The sequence below is a fragment of the Pimephales promelas genome, chromosome 19 (assembly GCF_988280905.1).
Source record: "Pimephales promelas chromosome 19, fPimPro1.hap1.1, whole genome shotgun sequence".
NCBI classification, from domain to species: Eukaryota; Metazoa; Chordata; class Actinopteri; order Cypriniformes; family Leuciscidae; genus Pimephales; species Pimephales promelas.
This window is the reverse complement of record NC_142787.1, coordinates 15,557,363-15,582,272: the sequence shown is the minus strand read 5'-3', so window position 1 is coordinate 15,582,272 and position 24,910 is coordinate 15,557,363. Positions and strand designations below refer to the sequence as shown.

The window sequence follows — 24,910 nt, the reverse complement described above, 5'->3', positions numbered from 1 at the left end:
TTCTGTGCCCACTGGAAGATTTTCCGTGCACACGGAAAAGTCTCATGGGTTTTGATAAAGTGTCCTTAGAGTATGTTTACACGACAATGATGCAGTCAAAAGCGGAAAAATTTTCCTTTGAGTAAGGAAAGGAGTAAAAACTATGTATTAATGCCAGGCCAGTAGTTGGCGATGTCACTAATGAAGAAACACTATGCATCTATAGCCTGAACAAGTAATAGAGTGCCGAAGTTACGACGTTATTCTGTTGGCCAAAACGCGGAAGTGAGTTAGCATTTAGCACTCCCGGTTCCCTCGCTCTAAAGTCTATGGGATTTTTGAATGGGTTTTTGCTAAATCGCCTGAAAAAAGGTCTGTGGTGAACAAGGCCTCTAAATATTTTCACGTTTTGATCTGTGACATAAAACACACAGTTATAACCTGCTTTTGTTTTTTAAAAACTTTATATAGGCTTCAAAATGTATACATTTTGGATAAACTTAATAGACAAAACGTGTATTAAACACAGATCTTGTTTTTTGCGATTTTCCAAAAGTCTATGGGGAAAATGCATAGCTTTTCGATCGAGGGAACCCATGCGCCGCTAGGTTCCGAGTTGTCCTACAAAGTGACGTCATCACTTCGGCACTCTATTGGCATGCGGATGACATCGCTGGTTTAGGGGATCATTTTGACAACACAAATGCAAATTAGCATTTGCGTTGTCAAAATGATTTCCATTTACACGTATCCGCGAAAACGACTAAACATTGTATTACTCATGCCAGGCCCATATTTGTCACTTTGTAAAGAAACACTATACGCACCTATAGCCTGAATACGTAATAGCCTACACATGCGCATGACGTCACCGTTTTCACAATTTCACGTTTTTGTTGTTTAAACAGACGATAACGGTAGGCTATAGTTTTCAGAAACGTACTCTTTGAAGCTAATTTTCAAAAGTTTGCATTTTCTGGCTCCCAAAAACTTGTATAAATGAACGGCCAAAACGCATAAAAAGTTTTATTGATAAAGGCGTTGTGTAAACGGCTCCCTCGCTGTAGTTTAAATTTACATTCACTTCAATAATAGTGCTTTTCAGGTAAAATGTATTTTATCAACAAAAATATTTTAGTTTTTAGAGTTACTGATAATAACCTAGCACTCTTCCAAATATTACAGAGGACAAACTGATGTAAGTTCTGATAGTGGGGGATATGAGCTGTTTGGTGAGATATGATTATCTCTGCGCTTTGTGTTTTTTGGAGAGCAGTTCCTCGCCAGGATGACGTTGTTGTTACGCACAACTCCATGTCATCATAATGCAAGTCCTGCAGAGCCTTCCATTGTGTGTATGAAATTTCTCACACACACACACACACATTCACAGAGGAATGATATGCTTGGCTCCAGGACAGAGCAGAATAAACATACTCTCCCTATACACATACACATGCCTTGGACCGACAAACCCATTCACACTCTTCCTCACAAACACACACGCACAGGATAATCTCTTCTCTGCAAAACGGTGCAACAGCCCCGACGCGCTGAGCTCATCAGCAAGGGCATTTGCATTTTAAAATCCGAGTGCACAACAGGAATCTTTTGTCATTTATGATACTATAACAAGCAGCAATTCCATGCACAAACAAACGCTGATTGAATTCTTGGTGCGCGGAATATGAGAACGCGGCGGATCATATCTGATCAAAAAAGAAACTATCCCTGTGTCTATGTTTATCCCTGCGGCATCCATTTTATCCCTTTTTGTAATTGTTTATTTGATAGCGCAATCTTGAAAAAAATAATATATAAATCTGAGTGAGGTTACACAAACACTGCAGGGTTAATCTTGGATGCAAGGACCTTTTGACCTCTGTCTCAATGACACAAAAATCTTTTCATTCTTTTCCACTTTTCAAATAGCACTGGTGACATTAAAATAGTTTATGCAATCATAACCAGCTTTCTGTGGTGTCCACTCTTGTTTGTACATGTGGTAGAAGTTTATTCACATGATGTAACAAGCATTGTATTTGAGTCGTTTTTGCCAGCACGTGTGTCATCATGTCGTCAAGTCATCTTGTTGCTTTGACTGAGTTCATTTAAGTCAACTTAGTTTATTACACTTCAAAACACTAATTGATGCAACATTGTTACATTGTTGGCCATGGGTCTGTTTAAAGCACTATATACATGCAGTCCATTTACCAAAATAAGTTCAATCAACATTTTTTTTAGTTCTCTTGTAATGTTTTCCAGTCCACATTACTTTATTCAGGAAGTTCAGTCAACAGACTGCATGTTGCATCAATTTGTTTTGAAGTGTAATAAACTAAGTTGACTTAAATTAACTCAGTCAAAGCAACAAGATGACTTGACTTAGATAAATTGAGTCAATTAATTTTTTTTTACAGTGGGTTGCTTTGTTTTCTGGTTGCAGGTGTTCTGTGTCAGCCCATTCTCACCCCCAAGGCGTCACTTAACTGACGCCTTGGGAAGCATTTGGACATGCTTCAATATCTGACGCTTTAGGCGCCCTTTAGCGTCAGTTAGATGACGCCCTAGGATCGCGTGTACCCTACCCCCACCCCACACCTAAACCTAACCACGTCCTCTAACTGACGCTTTCCTTTAGCGTCAGTTAGATGATGCCGTAGGATCGCGTCATGTAAGTGACGCTAAAGGGCGCCTAAAACGTCAAATATTGAAGCATGGTCAAAGGTGACGCCTTGGGGTAAGAATGCGTTGTCTGTGTGGTTGCTTACTGACCTAAGTCAAAATATCCCACCTCCATGTCTATAATATTTTATATCGCCCAATTGGTGGAGTAACATTTACCCGTGTTCAGCAAGTTTTCGCAGGCAAAATATGGTCATTTTAAAAGGAATCAATGATTTTGGATGCAGCCTCTTTCTAAATCTTTTTTCATTCAAGAAGCCATTTTACTTGGATATACATCATTTACAACAACAACAAAAAAACATATTATCTTTAAATCAGACTTTAAATCAGTAACCCTTAATATATTTAGTGATGCTTGACTTAATGAATACCACTAATTATGTTTATGCTCATAGCTATATATAATACTAGTCAATGGAGATGGATGGTTTACTGTAATGTACTGTTTACGGGAAGGGTTTATTGTGGGTCATGATGACACTCACACGTTCTGTCATCAGCTGTTAGTCTGTCCGCTGAATGAGTGAGTATGTGCTTATCTGTGCGTCACTCATGACAAGATCTCAACCTGTCAATTTACTGAAGTTTCAACTCTGACTGAATTATAGGCTAATTAAATAAACCATTCCTTCATGTGATGAACATCCTGCTTTTGTAAATTGTTAAGTTTCTGCTTCACAGACATCTTGTTTGCAGTTTTGTTTTTAATAAGGAATGTACTTCTGTTAGGCCGCCGTATGCTCTTGATGCAAATGTCAAATTAGCTAACGCTTGAGGCAACATAAGCGGTAAAGAAAAGCAAATCTCTCACCCTTGATTTCCTCAGGCTGTCAAGTCTTTTATTTCCTGTCTATTACAGCGCTCTAAGCTTCTCTCATAATAAATGCACCTGTGGTCTCATCTTCTTTACTATGCTGACACAGGTGTTAGAATAAACACAGTTTTAATTTGATTTAGTCTTATATCCTGAATAAAATTGCTTCATGAGGGTCGGCACACACACGTTTGGCTTCCAAACTTAGAACGTTTTTAGACAGGAAGGTGGTGACATGACATTCAACACAGAGAAATCAGTTTGTTCAAAAGATTGTGAAACATCTCTTTGAAACTAGGACCTGTAGTCTACTGCCCTCTGCTGCCCAAAATCAAACTGTCACTCAACGTTTCAAATATGCATTTGAGCTTTTTTGGTATTCACTTTATTAAAAACAACACAGGGGCCAATTTATAGGGGTCACATGAGAAAAAAAGTGCATTTATTTATATTTCCCTCTTGTTTTATTGTATCAGGCCTCTGCAGTTATTTAGGTTTCAGGCTAAGTTTCTTCTTTATGTCCTTTTTTAAACTGATAAAAGGCAGTTTTTGTTTTGTTCTGTTGTATTTGTACTTACAGTGCCTGCAACTTCCAAAACATACATGAACCAAACTTTGCACATTCGTTTCTGAACCATGTTATTATCACAGGATGGTTTTGTTTGTATTAGTGAATCTAATACAATTGTGAATCATGCGCAACTGTAAGTATCCGCAGTCTGGTTTATGCATATTAAAAAAGGTCAATTTCTTTTTTAAGCTTGTCAGTGCAGTTGGCAGTGTTTTACACAAGCGGCGCTGTGGCGTTATAGAGAAAACGGAAGTGATGCATGAGTAACCCCCAGCCATGACATCACAAAGTGAAAGTATGGCAGCGTCCGTTGAAGTGGGACTAAAGTTCTTCGCGTTTGTTCCCTGTAACGCACTTTACGCTAACACAAACTTCTACACGAATATGTGTCCAATCCACACTGGTCAAATTATGTTTATCTTTGATTTGCAGATTGACGCGCGCGCACGAAATCTGGGAACGCGTAGAGAAAACCGGTGGTTTAAAACGGTGAGGATAATGTGCAATCTTCAAATCAAATGTGCCGTATGCCCTAAATCAAATTACAACTTTTCTATTTATTAACTTACTCTTATTCTGTATTTTTAAACTGTATTTTAAAATTAGAGGTGTCATTTGGTTGATTGTTGTGAATATGTGCTCAGATTAATGTCGTGTAACGTAATTGTTTTTAGTTTATGCATACTCACGTAACGTTACATTACGGTAATGTTTTCAAACTTTCTGATGCAAGGTAGTAACCCAGCTAACAATTTTTGGTTCCCAGAACGTTCTCAGAACGTTAGATTTTGGTTCCCAGAACGTTCTCAGAACGTTAGTTTTTGGTTCTCAGAACGTTACTTTTTGTGGTTTGTTTTTGGTTAGCTGGGAAAGTTTTCTTAACGTTCCCAGAACGTTAGATTTTGGTTCCCAGAACGTTCTCAGAACGTTGTTTTTTGGTTCTCAGAAAGTTAGTTTTTGGTTCCCAGAAGAGTGGTTTTTGGTTCCCAGAACGTTCTCAGAACGTTAGTTTTTGGTTCTCAGAAAGTTAGTTTTTGGTTCCCAGAACGTTCTCAGAACGTTAGTTTTTGGTTCTCAGAACGTTATTTTTTATGGTTTGTTTTTGGTTAGCTGGGAAAGTTTTCTTAACGTTCCCAGAACGTTAGATTTTGGTTCCCAGAACGTTCTCAGAACATTAGTTTTTGGTTCCCAGAAGAGTGGTTTTTGGTTCCCAGAACGTTAGTTTTTGGTTCTCAGAACATTATTTTTTATGGTTTGTTTTTGGTTAGCTGGGAAAGTTTTCTTAATGTTCTCAGAACGTTAGATTTTGGTTCCCAGAATGTTCTCAGAACATTAGTTTTTGGTTATCATAACGTTAGTTTTTGGTTACCAGAAAGTTCGTTTTTGGTTCCCAGAACATTATTTTTTTATGGTTTGTTTTTAGTTAGACAATAGTTTTCTTTATGTTCAACAACAATTCATCTTTTTTTTTACTTCAATAAAATACAACAGTAAATCTATATAAATAATAAACCTGTACAGTCCATGTTTTTGTCGATTCATTGTTTAATTGTTGATTAAAAACAGACAAAAAAACACAATTATATAGGCCTAGGCTGTGCATCACATTCAAAACAGGCAAAACGAAAAGGTGAAACGAAAACAATTGTAGATCCTGCACTTGAAAGCCCATCCATCTTCATCCATCTTCACCACAGTCATCTGTAAGAATAACAAATAGTAACATTATTACAAAGAAAAGTAAAAAAAAAAATATATTCTTCAATCAGTCACTGCCATTTAAGATAGAGTTAGGATCCCATAACCTCATCTACCGACGTTTATGGGGGGCCCTAAAAAGGCGAATATTGACGTATGGTCAAAAGACGTCCCAAAACGTCAGTTATATGACGTCTTGGGATGAGACCGGGTTGTCTGAGCATGATCCAAACCAACTGGGTTCATTAAGTCAGTCACAAACTTGTTCTGCAAAGCAAAAAATAAGATAGAAAATTTTCGTCAGGACAGAAACTGTAATCTTTTCAATGTTATTGCATATTAGATGAGGTTTTCACGTTGGAGCTGTGAGTGTAAATTTTAGCATACAAGTATTTATTGTTCATGCTCGAGTCTTGTTACTCTTTTACCTTCATAGGTATTCCAGAGTTTAGGGGTAAAATGCGAGAAATCTCCTTTAGTGGACTTTTATGCTGGGCACTACTCACTGATCTATATAAACGACTTGATTGCTCACGACGTCATGTAAATTGAAGTCACCATATGCAATTGAATTAATAGGAAATTATTATCAATGTTAAAACACAGTTGTGCTGATTAATGCGTTTGTGTAAACCATTGTAACAATTTAAACCATTTTTTCCCCTCCAAGATTCATTGTTAAATAGACCACAAACATATGAAGGGTAGTTTACACTAATGTTCAAACACAATGATAGATTTAAAATTTAATAGAACAAACAAAGAAGAAATTTTTACTCAGCAAGGATGCATTACATTAACAAATATATTCAAATAAATGCTGTTATTTAAACCTTTCTATATTCATCAAATAATCCTGAAAAACACACAAATATGAAGCAGCACAACTGTTTTCAACACTGATAATAATCATAAATGTTTTTTTTATTTATTGAGCTTCTTCGGCTCACCTGTGTCCTAACGTTACTTCTCCGGCAGCAGCTTTCTTCAGAAATGTTGAAGTAGTGGAGCTTTCTCTCTGTTATGGGTTATTTCGTTACTACTGAAATCACAGAACATTTAATCAAAATGTGTTTAACGTTACCATTGAGCTAACGTTAGTTTCGGCCAATTGCTCCTGAAAGTCCTGAAACATCACCGATACGTTACGTTTACGTTAAATAAATTAGCTCACTGTAAAACCCTTACAAAACCTCTCATTTACACATAATAGGTGATTAAAAGAAACTTTAATAAATTAAAGTTCAACCGAGTTAACGTGGATGTTCGTTAGCCTTGCTAACGTTAGCTGCTACCTCTTTAGCCTTGCTAAGTCTACAGACTTTTTCCGAAGACTACACCATGTCGATAAAGTACATTTTTAACAGAATTGTGTCAATTACAAGTAGGAGAAATGTCGAAAACAGTTGTGAGTATTATTCGTGTGCTTTTAGAGAGTAATCTCACCTGAAAAAAGCCGTGAAAAGTTGAAACAACAGCGAGAGAGGGAGTTTTGTTGTTTACCAGTAGCAGTGGTCCCGCGCCGTTTCCATGGCAACTCTGCGCGCCGGCCGCTCCAGTGTTTGAGAGACTCGAAAGTTCACGTGCAAGGCATTAATGATTAACCACGTCAAAATCATGCAGCACGTAAATATATATATATATACATACAATAAAGATGTCCTGAAAGTGCTTTGTAAATAGAATATGAAAGCAGTAGCCTATTGATTATATCAAATAACATTATTGTCGTTGAATATTCAACTGTAAACCTGCACTTTCACAGAGAGCTTTGGTTATTAAATTAAACCTATAAATAACCTGCAGGGAACGTTCTGGAAAGGTTCTCTTTAGGTTACAAAATTAAACCTAAAAATAACCAGCAGGGAACGTTCCCGGAACGTTCTCTTTAGGTTATAAAATTAAACCCAAAAATAACCTGCAGGGAACGTTCCCGGAACGTTCTCTTTAGGTTATAAAATTAAACCCAAAAATAACCTGCAGGGAACGTTCCCGGAACGTTCTCTTTAGGTTATAAAAATTAAACCTAAAAATAACCTGAAGGGAACGTTCTGGGAAGGTTCTCTTCAGGTTACAAAATTAAACCTAAAAATAACCTGCAGGGAACGTTCCCGGAACGTTCTCTTTAGGTTATAAAATTAAATCTAAAAATAACCTGCAGGGAACGTTCCCGGAACGTTCTCTTTAGGTTATTAAAAAAAAAACCTACAGAGAACGTTCTTAGAACGTTCTTATTTGGTTCCCAAAAAAATAACCAAATGGGAACCATATGGGAACGTTAGGGGAACGTTCTGTGTTTACTGGGAAGGTACCCCCCCCCCCCCCCCCCAAATATTGTCTTTTCTACGAGCTCTCTTACTAAAAAATATAAATGCAGCTCTATATTTTTACTTTTTAAGACATATTTTTAAGAATTAATTATGTTATGTGAGAGTGAATAGATTTTTGTTTTAGATTGAGACTGGATGTAAATAGACACAAATGAGATGACCTGTTTTAAGAGAAAAAAATACTAAAGTAAAGGAATAACTTTTGCGGCGTATCATTTTATTATGACTATATTTAATGTATTACATGGTGATTTGAAAAAAAAGAATAATAATTTTAGTCAACTAAACTCTCTTATTCTAATTTTAGGTTGAAAATCCTCAGCAATGGCTGCAGAAGGAAAACCAGACCCTGAACCCAATGATCAGGGTTTGCAAGCAGAGCTCGTTTCTTTGAAATCACAAGCGGAGGCGCTGCGACAGGATCTGAAGGCATGTAAAGATGAACTTCAGAAGTTACAGAAACAGCTTAGCCAAAGCGAACGACTTCAGAAGACCACAGAAAGCTACAATGAAGATCTCAGACTGCAGGTGAGCCGGGTACTCTTAGAGAACAGGGAGTTGTTGTTTTTGTTTTTTTTTTACACTAAACTGTTGCCTTTTTTAGGCCACTTTTATGTTTAGTGTACTTCCAAAACCATGCCAACACAAGAACATTGTTGATAACATATGTTGATTTTGATCTTTGTGATTTAGGTTGATAAACTGAGTGAAGAGATCCATGAGCGAAAGAAAAGAGAGCGGGAGAAAGTTGATTCTGAGACTCAGACAGAGGAGTATGCCTGGACAGAGACAGGTGAGTCTTTTATTTCATTGTACAAAAAGATGGTTTGTGCAAAAATGAAAACTGTCATCGTTTAGTTCACCCTCATGTCGTTCCAAACTCATAAGACTTTAGGTAATTTTCAGAACACAAATTATGATATTTTTAATAAAATCGTAAACATTCATGTCCCTCCATTAAAAGCCTCTTCACATGCGTTGCGTCGCACCACAACAGCTAGAACCTTTTCCTGTCTAAAATTAGAACCTTTAAGAATATCTGAACATTTTCCATTCAAGAGCTGTGAGTTATTTTTCTCTTTCTCAGTTTTACTGTGTTTGATTATTAATGATGACATCATCAACAGCGAGAGATCTAATAAGCTGCATCCACACTAATGCACAGATCTCTTTTGAAATATACATTTTGTCTAGTCTAATCCCTTAAAGGGCATGTTGCTGGTTACATGTTGCCTAACGAGTCAATGCATAGAAAAATAATGTAGGAACTAAATTGTCTTTAAAATATATTTATAAATGCGCTACAGAAGCTTCTGGAGTCGTTTTTCTGATAATTTTACTTCCGCGTCTGAAATGGGCATGGTGGGCGTGACGTAACGGGAGTGGTCAATTCAAACAACAGGAAAACAATGGATCGCAATGACATTTCGGACGCTGAGGAAATACTTACTCGTATGATGGACAGTTATGAGCCATACAGTTATGAGCCTGCAATGTTGCCAAGAGAGCAGGCACAGGCCGGGATTAATGTTAGACAGAACGGTCAGAGACAAATTGTTGTGGTTGTGTTGTGGTGTGAGGAGAACGGGGCAGATGTCTTGGTGAGAGACGTGCTTGTACATGTTTGCTAACGATATGCACTGTGCTCACAATTTTATGCAGATTATTACCATCGTAAATCAGGGCAGCAGACATTAGTATGTTTAGGGCAGATTTATACTATTAAATATATTAAATACATTTCTATTGTACTAAAAACATATTCAGGCATTTTTAATACATATTTTTCACCTGGGTTGTAACAAACATAAAATTAAATATTTTAATATTTAAATGACCTAGTTGTTTGTTTTCAATTACAAATTGCCTCTATTTAGGGCATGACTACCTATATCACATTATACTACAGGGCTGTTGAATGCTTGATTCTGATTGGTTGAGAACGTTCTAAGGGTGTGCAATTATTTTCAGGGAAACGCACAGCTAAAGTAGTTTCAGGCAGGTTTGACCGCATTACAGTTCCATATCACTGCGCGTAGTTAACTGTAATAACGAATAATAGGATACAATGGGCTATATGCACGCATAAGTTCCGCATTTGACGCAAGGATGCTCGTCTATTTCCGGTTGTGTAGATTAAAGCGGAGGAAAACCGGAGAAAACGGGATTATGGCAGAGTCTTCAATATTTACTGTCCTCCCGTCTTTGAAACGAAACGTACATACGTTTAGATGTAATTTTATATACAGTTATGTTTATTTAATATAATTTTAAAAAGAAGCATAAACACAACGAGGGGTGTCTGTTTTATCTGTTTTTGTGACTAACGTTTCTTTATTATAACCATGGAGTATAAAATTCAATATAAATTCTCGCTATTGCATTGGACTCTATGATCGGCGGAAGTTATCGAGCAAGGATACCTTCACCGGAAATACCGCCGTGCATAGAGCCCATTCATAACAAGAGAAGACATGCAGCCTCATGCGCTTTATCTGGAATTTTTGATGTCTAACTTCACAATCAATGGACACATACAGTTTAATTTTAATAAATAAAAACTCTTCGCAGTCGCGTCGTGACCGCATTACCACTTCGGGTGTGCATTATTTTTCGAATAATTCAACGGCCTGTTGTCAATTATTCCTTACCTATTTGATACCATTGGTACAGTATACGACGATCAATATTCTTGCTTCGGCATCCCATGTTAAACTCCATCATATCATCGGGATGATAATCCTTCGATCTGAAGTGAACGCTACACATGACCACGTTTTTTCGAAGCCGATGCGGAAGAGAAATTCCGTCTCATCACAAACAGCACCAGGCACGAAAGATATATGCACTGCCAGTGTTCTTTTTCTTGTTATGGAAACCTGTGGACTCGATGTCCTGACAGGCCAGAGTTTTTGCAACCTCCACAAACACAATAATTTACAATGACGATGATAAATTAAAATACAAAAACTACTGAAAACACACTAATGGCTGCTCTCGCTGAATACCAGCCTACTCTGCACTGAGCTGAGGCTCCCTGTTGTGACGTAAAAAAAAAAAAAAGCTGCTTTTACGAGCAGCCCAAGAAACGCTCACTTTATCTACTAAATTAGTGCCCTTTTGTCATTTTAAAACATTTAAAATCCTGCATTAACTTTTCATAGGGTATTTTCATACAGGGTTATATATTAATTTCGATTATTTATTTTTTTTTACCTGCGTCATGCTCTTTACATTAATTTAGCATCATAAAAGCCAAACATTTAACGTATGCACGAGCATTCTTCATAAAGTGCATGTGAGTATTTGAAATTGAAAGCAGCCTTCTGTCAGTGAGTTTCATATTTTTATCATATAATTCCACGGCATTCTAGAAGACGAAAATGATCTTATTGCAGAGGCGCGATGTGACACTTCAAAATGTTCATAAACGGATCATTAAATACATTCTTAATAATCGAGCAGTTTAGTCCAAGTCTTCTGAAGAGAAACGATTGCTTTATGATGAACAGATTGAATTTAGGCTTTTATCCACATATAAACATTGTTCAGCGAACATAAACGGGAGCTTTTGACACTTGAGAACAAACCTCATTAGTTCTTGCAGAACGTGCTGCGTAACTCGCGAGAATGACCTTCGCTGGTTCTCGCGCGTCAAGCGAGCATGCCTTCGCTTCTGTTGACCAAACCTGAATCCTGTCAACATTGTTTGCTGATCAATGTTTATGTGAATAAAAGCCTAAATTCAGTCAAATTGCAATCTGTTTGAACGTTTTGAAGTGTCAGGATTTTGGGTGAATAGACGTTCAATAGAGGGCCAAATTTTTACAGATTTCATAAAAAAAAAAATCATAATTTGTGTTCTGAAGATGAACTAAAGTATGGATTTGGAATGACATGAGTGAGTAAATGATGACATAATTTTCATTTTTGGATCATCTACACCATATATGTGAGGTTTAAATGTTATTTTCTTTCTGAAACAGATTATTATAATTATTACTATGGTGGATACTACCAGTCAGGAACCGAGACAACAGCGGAAACACAGGAGAATGTTGTCATGGAAACACAAGAGTGTATTGAACAGACTGAGGACCATCCCATAACAGCTGAGACAGCACCAGCCAATCCTGAGCAACCAAATGAATCAAGTGACTTACCACAAACAGAGGTATGAGAAGTGTTACTTATTTAAGTGTTATTTAATTCTGATTTAGATCTAGGCATTTATTAATTATGGTATGGATATGGTTTGCGTGTTGCATATTCAAGTGATTTCTACAAAATCTGTTGTACAACATTCAGAAAGTTTCCAAAAAGAGTGTTTAAGGGTACTTTCACACCTGCCTCACTTAGTTTGGTTGAATCGCACTAGAGTTCGTTGTCCACCTTGGTGTGGTTAGTCAAGCAGTCGCACTCGGGTGCGCACCAAAAGGTGACCAAACAAGCGTACTGAGATCTCCTCGAAGAGTTGGTCTTGGTATGCTTTCAAATGAACTAGAGTGGTTCGTTTGTGGTGAGAACATGATCCGACCTTGAACAGACCCAACTGCCAAAGCACCGCAACAGATTTTTTTGAATAAAATGCTTTGTGGAATCAACCAATCAAAATGTGCCATGAACTCAAACAATCAGCATGTTCAGTGCCCAAGTCCCACCCCTGCAAGTTCCTGAACTTTGAAAAAGTACTACCATGCAAGCAGGGACTTTCTGAGGGGACATTTTTTACCTGGAACTTCATTTAGACCCTGGTTCCTGCAGTGGAAACACACAGAGTATCACCCTGAAGTCAATAGTTTCTGGTTTGGACCTAGTTTGGAAACGTGGCTTATGTTAATTATTACAGTCAGTCAAACTCCAACATATAGCCAAAACATATGCCTTAAATAATTCAGAACAGTGTAAAATATAATTTGGCAGTCTAAATCAAAGCCAGATTAATCAACAAATGTCTAAAATATGGCCAATATAATTTGAAATATTGCCAAAGCTATTTATATCATTGGTAAGATCATATAAAATTTCACAAAGCAACAAAATATGGCTAGAACAGAGGCAAAAGATGTAAAAAAAAAAAATATTTTACAAAACAATCCAACATATATCCAAATATGACCTAACAAATGACCAAAATAATTCAGCCCATTGCAAAATGTAACTCTATGGGCCCATTTACACTAAGAACGATAACTATTAGCGTCCACACCAGCATTTCTGATTGGCTGTCAATGTTTTTATCGCTCATCTGCTGCATAAAATCGTTCTAACCAAATAATTTCTGTGTGCCGTTATCGTTATTGCCGCTACTCTTTAATATTGATGAAGATTTTTAGAACTGAATCTTTATCATTATCTTTTTAGTTATTGTCCTTGGTCTGAACTGGCCAAATTAATCCAACATAATTCAGAATGTCTAAAACATAGCCAATAAAATCTGAAATATAGTAAATACGAAACAATCTATATTATGGATAAAATAATTTAGCATCACGAAAATTGGTAAATATGGCAGAATATGTCCATATATAGTTATATAGATGTAGATATAATTTAAGAGCTTCAATTATATTAAATTATTTAGCTGTATTATATAAAATGATAGAACTTGTCCCAAAAAAAATTTACATAGCCACAATGCCAGAAAAATACAGCCAAAACAGACTAAAAGTATGATCAAATCAATCAAACTTATAGGCAAAAAAGTATACAATTATGACCAATGTTCAAACATGTATCCAAAACAAATATAAGCAATTGACAGCTTGTAATGTGAATAATTATTAGCCAGTTTCTTTACTGTGTAAACACTGTATTTGTTCTCAGGAGGCCTCTGGTGAAGGCGGCTCTATAGCAGATATGCTGAGAGCAACAGCAGAGGAAGCGTTGAACCAGACCAACTTTGTGTTTGATGAAAGTTCTGGCATGTATTACGACCACAGCACTGGATTTTACTACGACTCTGTAAGTTGCTTTTTTTTTTTTTTCTGGGAACGTTTGACTGCTGTTATTTGTGTAATCGACATGTGTAATCTTAATCGCCTGTGTTAATGTGTTTTTTCCTCTTTTCCACCAGTCCAGTCAGCTGTACTATGATGCTAACACTGGAATGTACTATTACTACGACCCAGAAAGCGGAAAATACCAATTCCACTCTAGGATAGAGGTGCCTACAGCACAGCCCGAAATGGAGCAGACGCCACAGAGGAAGACCAAAGATTGGAAAAACAGGAAGTCGGTGAAGAACACAGATAGAGCTTCCTGTCCTGATGGAGGGGTGAGATGCACACAGACACACATTGTCTTCACATAGTTCTGTAATCACAGAAATTTAGTGGTTCACTCTCAATCCCCCTTACCTTCCTCAACTTGATTTCCCATGATTTCTCAAGTTTAAATTGAGTTTCTGAATCAAGTTTCCCACCATTTTGAGTCTCAGTTTTCAGTATTGTTTTCAATCACAAACAGCTTTTTGGCTTCTGGTTCTTGTTCTCATTGAATAGCAGTTGATGATTGTGAGGGTCCGTAGAACAGTCTGGTCTCAGAAGAGGGTCCGTCGAGCAATTCTGAAAACATAATGCCTGATGGAGCTGACCGTGTGCTCTTCTTTCGCTGTAGGTTCAGGATTTGACTTGCTCAATGGCTCAGTTGAAGATAGAACATTTGAGACTGGTTGGAGTGAGAGGTACGCACTTGTTTATAGCTTCAAAGTTATATAGAGTTTTAGTATTTTTTTTTTCCCCCTAGGCATAAATGGTCGTAACAAGCTTAAGTCCATTCAGTGCATCTTAATTTTTAATTTAGATTTTATTAACTTTACTCTTCAAATGTTTGGGGTCAGTATTCTTTTTTTTTTTTAAGATACTAATGGCTTGTTTCCACTTAGCAGTACGGTACGGTGCACACTGCACAGCGGTTCAGGTCGGTAAACCATGATCCAGCTAGCGTTTCCACCGCCAACAGTACCCTTACTTGATAGGCGTGGCGTTTGCCGGAAAGAAACGATCGACGTCATTTTCGTGTGAAGAAAGCAACATAGTAAACAACACATACATAGTAAACATGAACCCCCTGGTTCATGGCGCATAGTAAACAACACGCAAACAATTCAGTGAAATATACAAATTCAGCGCTTAAAGATATGAAACTTCACTTAGCTTTCTGCCAAAACTATTGGCCAGGGAACGAATTATAGATTCACAAGACCAAAAAGATCATCTGATAGGTTTATACAAGATGAATTATAGCTCATGTTTTAAGGGTTAGTTCACCCAAAAATGAAAATTATTTCATCATTTACTCACCCTCATGTTGTTCCAAACATCTATGTGTTTATTTGTTCTGCTGAACACAAAGGAAGATATTTGGAAGAATGTTTTAATCAAACAGATCTCATTCCCCATTGACTACCATTAGTATGTATTTTTCCTACTGTGGTAGTCAATGGGGAATGAGATCTGTTTGAGAGGTTTGAGAAACACATAGAGGTTTGGGACAACATGAGGGTGAGCAAATACTGACAGAATTTTCATTTTTGGGTGAACTAACCCTTTAACCACTACAGAGACGTCAGAGTCAGCGGCAAACATCAGAATGCCTAGCCGAGCAAAGGCTTTTCCAGGCGGGGTGCACGAGCGCTGAGCGTACGGTGATTACTTGGAATGGATCTCAGTCAAATTATCATAAATCTATACATAAACCACAGATTTGAGCTTTAAAAAAAACTACTTTCTCACCTGAAAAACTCTTAAAACTACATTTCGTGACACAATAACAGTAGTATTATATTATTTCAACTGTATATCAAAAAATGGCGCTTCTAATGCCCTTGTAGCATGCTCAAGTGACGATACTCTGTCAACCAATCAACGTTCTGCAGTGAGTTTAGCTCCACCTTTTAGTACCGGCTTTTTGGTACCGTTCACAACTTTTGACAGTGGAAATGCAAATAATTGCTTACTGTACCGCTCAGTGGAAACGAGCCTTAATACATTTTAGCCTGGTCCAACCAGACTCGTTTTTTTTGTACAGAGAGTCTGGCCTCGCTCTATTGACGAGCGTTAACTTCCTTATAGGCGGGTCCACTGTTGAAGTTTAAAACTATTGGATCTGCCCTGAGCCACTCTGGATCTGCCATAACCAATCGCTAATGTTTGGTCGTGACAAATGACGACTCAAAATAGCACACAACATCATCGTCGTCGTCTGTTCGCTGATTGGACCGTTAAAAAATTGACCAAAGAAAACCAAGGGATACACCACTAGCCCAAACATAGTACTGAAGGAAAATGAAATTTGAGCGGAAGTACGTAGGAGAGTGGAGCCAGGCTAAAAACTTTTAGCAAGGATGCATTAAATTCAGTTTGCCAGTGAAGTATTGTTACAGAAAACATCTATTTGAAATGAATGCTGTTCCTTTGAACTTTCTATTCATCAAAGAGTCCTGAAATAACACGATCTTCGTTTTTATTTTATTTTTCATTTAACATTTCTGGTTGTTTTGACTGTGCCAAGACATCTGTGGTGTCAGAGCGGTGGCCAAGCAGTTTGCACACATGCTTGTTTCTTCAAATCTGGATTTCTTTATCCCAAGTCGAACTCTTCTCTGCCTGATTTGCAGAGTTTGCAAACCGCTGTTTGGATGTTGATGATATAGATGGTGGTTTTGCATCCTATATTACATTTTCTTGAACTGACTCAAAACTGAGACTCAAATGAAATTTGAAACAAATCTTATATTGTCACATCAAAGCAATGTGACGTCACTATTGGTGACGTCCTGATTGGCTAAGTCTTTGCTTACTGACAGGACCATAAAGAGGTGGGGTCTGAGATTGACAGACAGTCTGAAAATCACCACAGAAGCAAGAAGGATGATGCGTCGTCATGTAAAAAAGGACGAAAGTCTCGGTCCCGAAGCCCCCAGCGATCAAGCGGTACAGAACGATCCAGGCGGACCAAGAGCCGTGACAGAAGCAAAGAGCGCTCTATGAACAGAAAGAAAACCCGGAGACGGAGCGAGTCGCCTTCTGATGACTCGCACAGCAGGAGGCGGAGGGAGAACGGGTCCAATTCAGATGACACGCTCAGCAGGAAGAAGAGGAGAAAAGAGAAGAGGTCATGTTCTGAGACTCGCAGAGACCGGAAGTCACGTTCTGATAACATGAGTGGTGAGAGCGAGCCGGAGGAAGGCGAAATCACAGAGTCGGATGGAGGGAACGAACCTTCTTCATCATCCTCTGCTGCATCTCCCGTCCAACCAGCACAGGACAGTCCTGAAAGAGAACTAGAAATGCAGATACAGGAGGAAGGTGAGGAGGCAAATTCAGAGAGAATTGAACACTACGCCCCCCGGTGGCTGTCTGTTTGGTATTGGCCGTTTGTAGATGCAGTTTTATATTGAATGTGCATCAGGTGAATGCGTGCACTACAGTAGGATTTTAATCTTTTCCATCTGTAACCGTAATGTTTGTGATTTTTATATTTCAGAAGCCTGGCCGCCATGTGTACGGGTAACTGTTGTTCGCTCTCCTGTTCTGCAGACTGGAACGCTCTTCATCCTCACAGCTGATACAGTCGCCACTATTGGCCGGTCAGTATAGTTCTGTGTGTTGTTCTGTTCATCCATTGTGTTCTTTAATATGTTTTTGTGTATCTATTTGCAGAGAGAAGGACATGGATCATGCCATCAGAATCCCTGAGATGGGAGTCAGTAAGGTAAAACATTATACAAAACACTCAAACCGAACTAGAAAAACATTCTTGACCAAAAGCACTTTTACTATGACATTAAACAATCTAAAGTAATGAGATTCATGCATTTTAGTTGCATAATGTCTTATTGGTGATGGGCTTCAGTTAATAGTCATGCATTAGTAATCCCAAGAGTAATTGCACCTGGTGCTCAAGACAAGGGCAGTGAATTAGATTTCATGTTTGTGTTATGTTTATTTTCAGTTTCAGTCATTTTGTTGTGCATTTTTGTAATTTTTCTTAGGTTTTGGTTTGGTATAATATGAATATATAGTTTTTATTAATTTATTTACTACATCTAGTTAAACTAAATGGAAATGGGAAATGTTGCCTTAAAAGTCCCCCCGTTATCAATAATTATTTCCCTTAACTCATCTTTGATCACCAAAGTTTAATCATTTAGTATATGCGGTTATATGAATATGCAAATTAGCCCCATCTCCACTCACTCACCAATGGTGGACTTTAATACTACCTGAAATAAAATTAGATATAATAAATATAAAATATTTACAATATAAAATAAATATATAGATAAAATATATAAATATAAAAATAAAATATATATATAAATATATATATATATATATATATATATATATATATATATATATATATATATATATATATATTAAATATTTTTTAAATAAAAATTAAGTTTATTTTTTTTTACAATTTTAAAAATGTTATATATATATATATATATATGTATATATATATATGTATATATATATATGTTGTTTATGTTGTTTATGTTGTTATATATATTATATATATATGTGTGTGTGTGTGTGTGTGTGTGTGTGTGAATGTATATATAAAATGATGTTTTAGTTTCATTTATAATAATTTTTTAATCATTTTTAACCTTCAGTTGCAGACCATTTTACTTTTGTAATATGCATACATATTACATAAAATATCTATACTTATTATTTTCGTATTTTAAACTGTAATGTATTCCTGTGATGTAAAGTTTTCAGCATCTTCAGTGTCACTGGATCCTTTAGAAATCATTCTAATATGCTGATTTGCTGCTAAAGAAAAATTTCTTATTATTATTTTATACTTCTGATAATTTATTTCTTCATGAATCTTTGATGAATAAAATATATAAATTGAATGCATCCTTGCTGAATAAAATTAATAATTTCTTTACATCTCTCTCTCTCTCTCTCTCTCTCTCTCTCTCTCTCTCTCTCTCTCTCTCTCTCTCTCTCTCTCTCTCTCTCTCTCTCTCTCTCTCTCTCTCTCTCTCTCTCTCTCTCTCTCTCTTTCTCTCTTTCTTTCTTTTGTCTTTGTGTGTGTGTGTAGTCTCATGCAGAAGTTTATTTTGACCAGGATCTGCAGTGTTATATGCTGATAGATCAGGGCAGTCAGAATGGCACTGTCCTCAATGGGAACAGAATACTACAGGTAACAAAGACCGCTGTGGTATCCCAGAACCCTTTTGAACATACCTCAATATGAGGATGTTTATCAGAATTGTAAATGTCTGTGTCCCTACAGCCTAAAGTTCGCTGTGACCCTTGCCCTCTGACCCATGGGGATGAAGTGAAGATGGGAGACACGGTGTTGTCCTTTCACATCCACACAGGAACAGACACATGTGACGGCTGTGAGCCAGGACAGATCATTGCACACCTGAGCCGCCATAAGAGAGACGAGACCACTGGTGTGCATGAACACATTGACAAAAAATTAGTCAATACTTCTGCTATCTTATACACATCTCTAAACTGCTTTACTATGAATCAATTGCAGCTTATGTTGTTTTGCAATACATGTATGTTTCAGGAACTGTTCTCAGTAAAGAAGACAAGGAGGTTCAAAGACAGAAGGAACTGAAGATGATGAAGGTTAAATATGGTCTTAAAGTAAGTTTTTTATGTCCTGCACAAGCTCTTTTGGTAGTGAAATGTGTTTTATAGCACAAGTCAGGTGTGTTAACCTGTTAACCACTTAACTGTCACTGTCCCACAGGTGGGACGTTTGCCACTATATTTTTAAAACAATAATATCTTAGTAAATACCTTAAATAATGTTGACAAACTATATATCATTTGAAAGCTTACAATCTCTAGTTTCCATATTTGGTGACTGATTTTCAAAATATATTACAGAGGAGCCATAATTTATCAATATAAAACAAGAATATTTTCATACTCATAAGGCGTGTTCAGACCTTTATTTTAAAATAGCAGTAAACATAAAAAATCATGAAAAAATGGTAGATACCTCAGTTTGTTTTCAAGCCAAAAGTTCAAAAGATAGAATCCATTCAATTATTTTGGAAAAAAAAGGTCTGAAAAGTTTGAAATATCAAGAAAAAAATAATAAATTCACCATTTGTGACGTGGCAGCTAGCTATGACTTACATGCGTGTTCTTTGTATGTGTTTCTTAGAGGTTCAATTCATATCAAAATCTGCCAAACTTCCCATACTACTTCTGAATAGGATCTCTACTTCAGAAATTGTATGAAAATTGTGAAAATAATTGTTCATATCACTCAAAACACGAATGGAAATGCAGGCGCCCTTATATGGGCAGTAATGGAGTCTGATTGTGCCCTAGTGAAAAAGTTTGGTACTGCGCTCAAACAAAATCTTACTGAAAGCTCATTTTTTGAGATATCAACCTAAAATTCGAAACACAACTTGTTCAGATTTTTGGCTTTGATCTTTCTGACATTTTAGAGTAGCCCAGGTTTTGAAAATATATATTTTATGTAAAATATGAATAATTAATATTTTTACATTGTACATTTCCATAAACTCAAACTTCTATAACTTTTTTTCTGTTTCACTTTCTTAATTTATTTCACTTCTACAAAAATCTGCCAAATGTCTTCTTTAAAACAAGACCAATCATATGTCTATATTCCAAAGCATTCTTGAATTACAACCATTTAAGTTCGAAATGTGCATTTTCATGTCTATTCAAAAAAGGGGGGGTGACAGTTAAATTGGTGTGCGGTCAGTACTGCCCTCTTTTGGTCAGCAAGTAGACGATCACACTATTCCTGGGTGTTGCAACTCGCAAGCTACAATAGGTCAAATATTTAACCGCTAAAACATTGGTTCAGTCATCCAAGATATCATGCTATGGCAAGCATCACTATTAATATTGTCCATACTTTGTCCAAGGGTTTGTTGTAAAACATGATTTATATCAAATCAATTATTAAAGTTTGGCGCATAACTTATCCTGCAATGATTGTGCTACTCCATGCTTCTCAACCTTTTTAACTTAAAGTTGTCCAAGTGTTTTTGTTGTTTGTTTGTTTAGTTTTATCACTGGTTTGCTATTGTATTTGTTACTATTTTGAATTGGATTTTATTAATATGTTATCTGTTTTAGTTTTAAAGTTTTAGTGGTTTTGTGTTTTTGTCATTTTAATTAGTTTTATAAAAAAAAATTCTGTACAGTTTTAGTTTAAAGATGTTCATAATTTCAGCTCTGCAATTGGTCTGCCGGTTGTGCCTTTTATTATTTTACTATGCTTGTTTTACATTAAGACGTGTGTGTTTCAGAGCAGTGATTATGATGAGCAGAAGGCCCTGAAGAACTGCAGGTATAAAGATAGAGCAGAAAACCGCCGGCAGACAGTCGGAAGCGAGGGAACGTTCCAGAGAGATGACGCTCCTGCTTCTGTTCATGTGTATGTAACCTATTCAGTCAAACATTTACCCCTGTAAAACAGATCTGCACTACTGTAGATTTGTTGCGTAACAATATCAAGGTTAAAGATGTTTTCACAGACTTGTGCTTTTTCTCACTGTGTGTGTGTGTGTGTGTATAGTGAAATCGGGGATGAGAATAAGGGTAGACGGATGCTGGAGAAGATGGGCTGGAAACGAGGAGAAGGCCTTGGCAAGGACGGAGCTGGAATCAAGGATCCGGTAATAAAGTTTACGCAGTGTCATGTACATAAGTGCATGAGATTTACACTCACTTCTCTTTGTGTGTGTGTCCTAGATTCAGCTGCATATGCGCAAGGCTCAGTCTGGTCTTGGTTCTGGAGCTGTCGTGTCTGTAGAAGACGCCACACTTGGCAGAAACAAGACCCAGAGGAACTGGGAACGTGCACGGGAACGGTTCTCTGACGCCTGCCAGGCTGACTCCGCCCATCCTGAAACGAGCCAATCACCTCAAGCCTGGGTCAAAAGTCAGGATACAGAGTGACTTCTTAGTGATAATTTGGTCTGACGCCGGGCATTATTTAGATGAATTTTTTTTTCATCATTTCACTGGAAGACCTTTTGTAAATAGAAGTCTGTTCATTTTAAGTCTTCGTTTGTTGTTTACGGTGAAATTCAATAAAGAATATCTTGGACAAATAAACAATAAAAAACAATCATGCTTTACAGTTGATGCATTTATAGTAACTGTGTACAATGCTTTCTAAAGTTTGGTTATGTACAATAGGTAGCTGCACAATATCTGCAAAGGCACATGTTTTGTGGATCATGTTGCAGCATTTCATCTGCAGTTAAACCTGTCTTATCAGAAAGGAGCTATCTCAGTTGTGCTACTCCATTATAGTCTTTAGTTTTCTTACTGATGCTTGTCTATGGACAACAAATGGTTATGTTATAGGAAACAAAAACCCATGTGTTGTGATTGTGAAGCAGCGTTACCTTGGGATCACTGACTACAAAAAGCTGTTGTGGCCAGCTTATTCATCTTTATTCTATCAACCTCATGTCTGGGTCACATCTCTGCCCAAAATCGAAAGAAAAAATATTGTGAATATTAAAGACCGTTAAGTTTTCATTATGAGACTGTTTTCCAAATTCTGAAGTGATTATAATTAAAAACAATTATAAATATTGCATTTATATTATGTTAATACTCACTGCTTCTAATACTGAATTAAAACAAGCTAATTGTCTAGAACAAGGTTATTTTATTTTCTGTTTTAAAGTTTTAGTTGTTTTGTTTGTTTGTCTTTTTTATATGTATATATAGTTTTTGTTTTAGTTTTAATCAACAACTCGGATAATCATTGGTAGTTGTCAATTTTTTTTTAATCTTTAATTAAATTATCAATTTGAGGAGAAATGTGAGCGCGAGTTTCCCTCGTCTCCAAGTAGTGCGCGCGCTGAAACGGCGGCGCTAGGACCGCGCGCTCAGTTGTCCGATCTGTTCGTGTGGGTGAATAAGTTCAGAGAAACGTCGCCTACCTAAAACCTCAAAAAGTTCCCAGACAGCCTTTTCTTTAGATGCGATGTAACGTTAGTGGAGAGAATGCTATTAAAACGTGCTTTCCGCTAGGTTTGACATCTAAATAGGCGGGATTTCATGCTGACCGAGCCGCTGAGGGCAGTCGGGACCGGGGACGGACAGAGATGAGCGCGAGCACACAGCTGCTGTCCAACGGACCACAGAGAGAGGTGAGATTTACTTTGATCGCTTCATAACCGGAGGATCCCACGTTAAAATGGTTCTTAGAAAACACGGCGTGGCTGTTTATCTGGCCGTCGAAGGTCGTTTCATAACTAGGTGTTTGTCGTTAAAGAGTAGTTACACTAGATTAAGTTTAACCAATGTCACGGTTTTGAAAGAATAACCCTACTCTTGTGGTCTGTACTGTACTGTTCTCTACTGTAACTGAAATTAATCAGTTAATAAAAAGTTTAACGTTAAATGGCTGAAACGTTAGTTGACTTGACCTGTTCTGGTTAATCCGCTAGTCAATGCTCCCCATGACAGCTTTCAGTTCGTTCACAGTATGGAGAGTGAGGTAAGTTGTGGCACTATCACTATTTAAGTTGTCCTTTAGACGAAAAGAAATGACAAAATAAATAACGCTAATATACTCAAAATATATGGCCCTAAAAAATGTCACTGCCAAAAAAATAGTGAAGTGAACTTGGCAAGTTGAGTCATTGAGGATTTGGCTAACTTACTTGAGAAATGTGCATCGGGATATCTGATTATGGTTATTAAACTAATGTTACAAACTGTTATTCAGTGCCGAATGACCAGCGTAATATAATAAATATCTATAGACGAATACTTGTGCTTTTACATGATTAATGTGTGGAAAATTAAAATAAAATAAATGTATTTAATGTATTATAAAACGAAAAATCACCCTAATCACAGGTAGCTCTGTTTAAGGCGGCATCACATTTTACACCAATCTCCCTTTAGTGTATGTGCAAAGTAATACTGTCTTAACGATGAGCACGAATCTTTTGCCCACCATTTGTTCTCTATAGTTTAGTAGGCCTAGATGTTTTTGTTTTTTCCACTTATGTTTTCCTTTGAGTCATTGCTGTCATTATTAGTAGTAGCCTAGGCTAATTGAAGCTTTCATTAGTGTACGTTGATGTTACACTGTAACACTGCGCGTTCCCGTTCTTTCTGTACATTAAGTGTTGGACAGTATTTAAGTTCTCCAGCAGAGGGCAGTCATGGGTGGTTTTTGCATTAGATAGCAGAAGGTCAAGTGAACAAACACACAATGTAACGTGTTGTGGGACAGTGGAAAGTTTAATTTCTTTGATGAAGATGAGATGATGTAATCTGTTGAACTCCACCGGCTGATGGAGAGATTAGGTGTTTTGTTGAAAGCAAAGATTACCACAAATACCTCAGTCGAAGCTTCCAGGTGAGAGAGCCAAATGTTCTCAGCTACAACCCTAAACTCTTATAAGATATCCTGAAGGATAAATTGCACAGCTAATATAATTAATTTTATAATTCTACTGTGCAATTCCATTAAGAATGGGTGATTAAAGCATACTTAACAAATCACATTGACAGTTCATGCATAATTAATCTGCTATGAGCTTCTGTAAATTTCTAACACTGGAGGGCATTGCAATTGTTGCATTGCATCCTGGGAGAAACACTTTTAATTGCTCTAACCAGTGTCTGAGCCTAACATCCTGAGCTGACAACCTGAAGATTTCCCACTGGTTATATAAATGTTTAACCACATGTTTTATTACTGCCTTTGTATTTTTGATTTATTGTACTGAGGTACTGGATCATATTCATATAACATGGAATTTCCATGGTGTTTACTTTACTGTATTGAACAATCCATGGTATTTTGTCC

At 37.0% G+C, this 24,910-nt stretch overlaps 2 protein-coding genes and 1 long non-coding RNA gene across 4 annotated transcripts in view; 2 read left to right on the top strand and 1 right to left on the bottom strand.

Annotated features, from left to right (window-relative positions):
* The first annotated feature begins 4,276 nt into the window (after positions 1-4,276).
* aggf1 (angiogenic factor with G-patch and FHA domains 1) lies at positions 4,277-22,205 on the top strand. 2 transcript variants are annotated; one of them, XM_039689470.2, is made up of 16 exons: positions 4,277-4,401; positions 4,488-4,544; positions 8,391-8,611; positions 8,777-8,876; positions 12,070-12,257; positions 13,910-14,047; positions 14,160-14,360; positions 16,893-17,394; positions 17,573-17,675; positions 17,749-17,800; positions 19,151-19,252; positions 19,346-19,511; positions 19,634-19,713; positions 21,372-21,499; positions 21,641-21,740; positions 21,817-22,205. In XM_039689470.2, exons 3-16 carry the CDS (start codon positions 8,408-8,410, stop codon positions 22,021-22,023), a joined length of 2,271 nt encoding a protein of 756 aa, XP_039545404.2. In that variant the 5' UTR covers positions 4,277-4,401; positions 4,488-4,544; positions 8,391-8,407; the 3' UTR covers positions 22,024-22,205. The 2 variants fall into 2 exon arrangements, with proteins under 2 accessions (XP_039545404.2, XP_039545405.2); XM_039689471.2 differs by lacking the exon at positions 16,893-17,394 and adding an exon at positions 14,702-14,768.
* LOC148970777 (uncharacterized) lies at positions 5,932-7,729 on the bottom strand. Its single transcript, XR_016147631.1, has 3 exons — positions 7,200-7,729; positions 6,704-6,795; positions 5,932-6,020 (listed from the first exon to the last, which is right to left on the bottom strand). It is a non-coding gene; the product is annotated as an uncharacterized LOC148970777 (long non-coding RNA).
* Positions 22,206-22,989: 784 nt separating the features above from the next.
* Positions 22,990-24,910, top strand: part of pde8b (phosphodiesterase 8B) — a 112,758-nt gene continuing 110,837 nt past the window's right edge. Inside the window, exon 1 of the mRNA XM_089123897.1 lies at positions 22,990-23,234. Coding sequence (XP_088980023.1) covers positions 23,190-23,234 — 45 coding nt within the window. The 5' untranslated portion in view covers positions 22,990-23,189. The remainder of the gene's footprint in view (positions 23,235-24,910) is intronic.

Excerpts from the sequence above, each read along its gene's own strand:
- aggf1 (XM_039689470.2), top strand. The coding sequence starts at position 8,408 with ATGGCTGCAGAAGGAAAACCAGACCCTGAACCCAATGATCAGGGTTTG. Across the intron at positions 19,714-21,371 it reads AGGTTAAATATGGTCTTAAA|AGCAGTGATTATGATGAGCA; the intron begins GTAAGTTTTTTA and ends TGTGTGTTTCAG. Across the intron at positions 21,741-21,816 it reads GAGCTGGAATCAAGGATCCG|ATTCAGCTGCATATGCGCAA; the intron begins GTAATAAAGTTT and ends TGTGTGTCCTAG.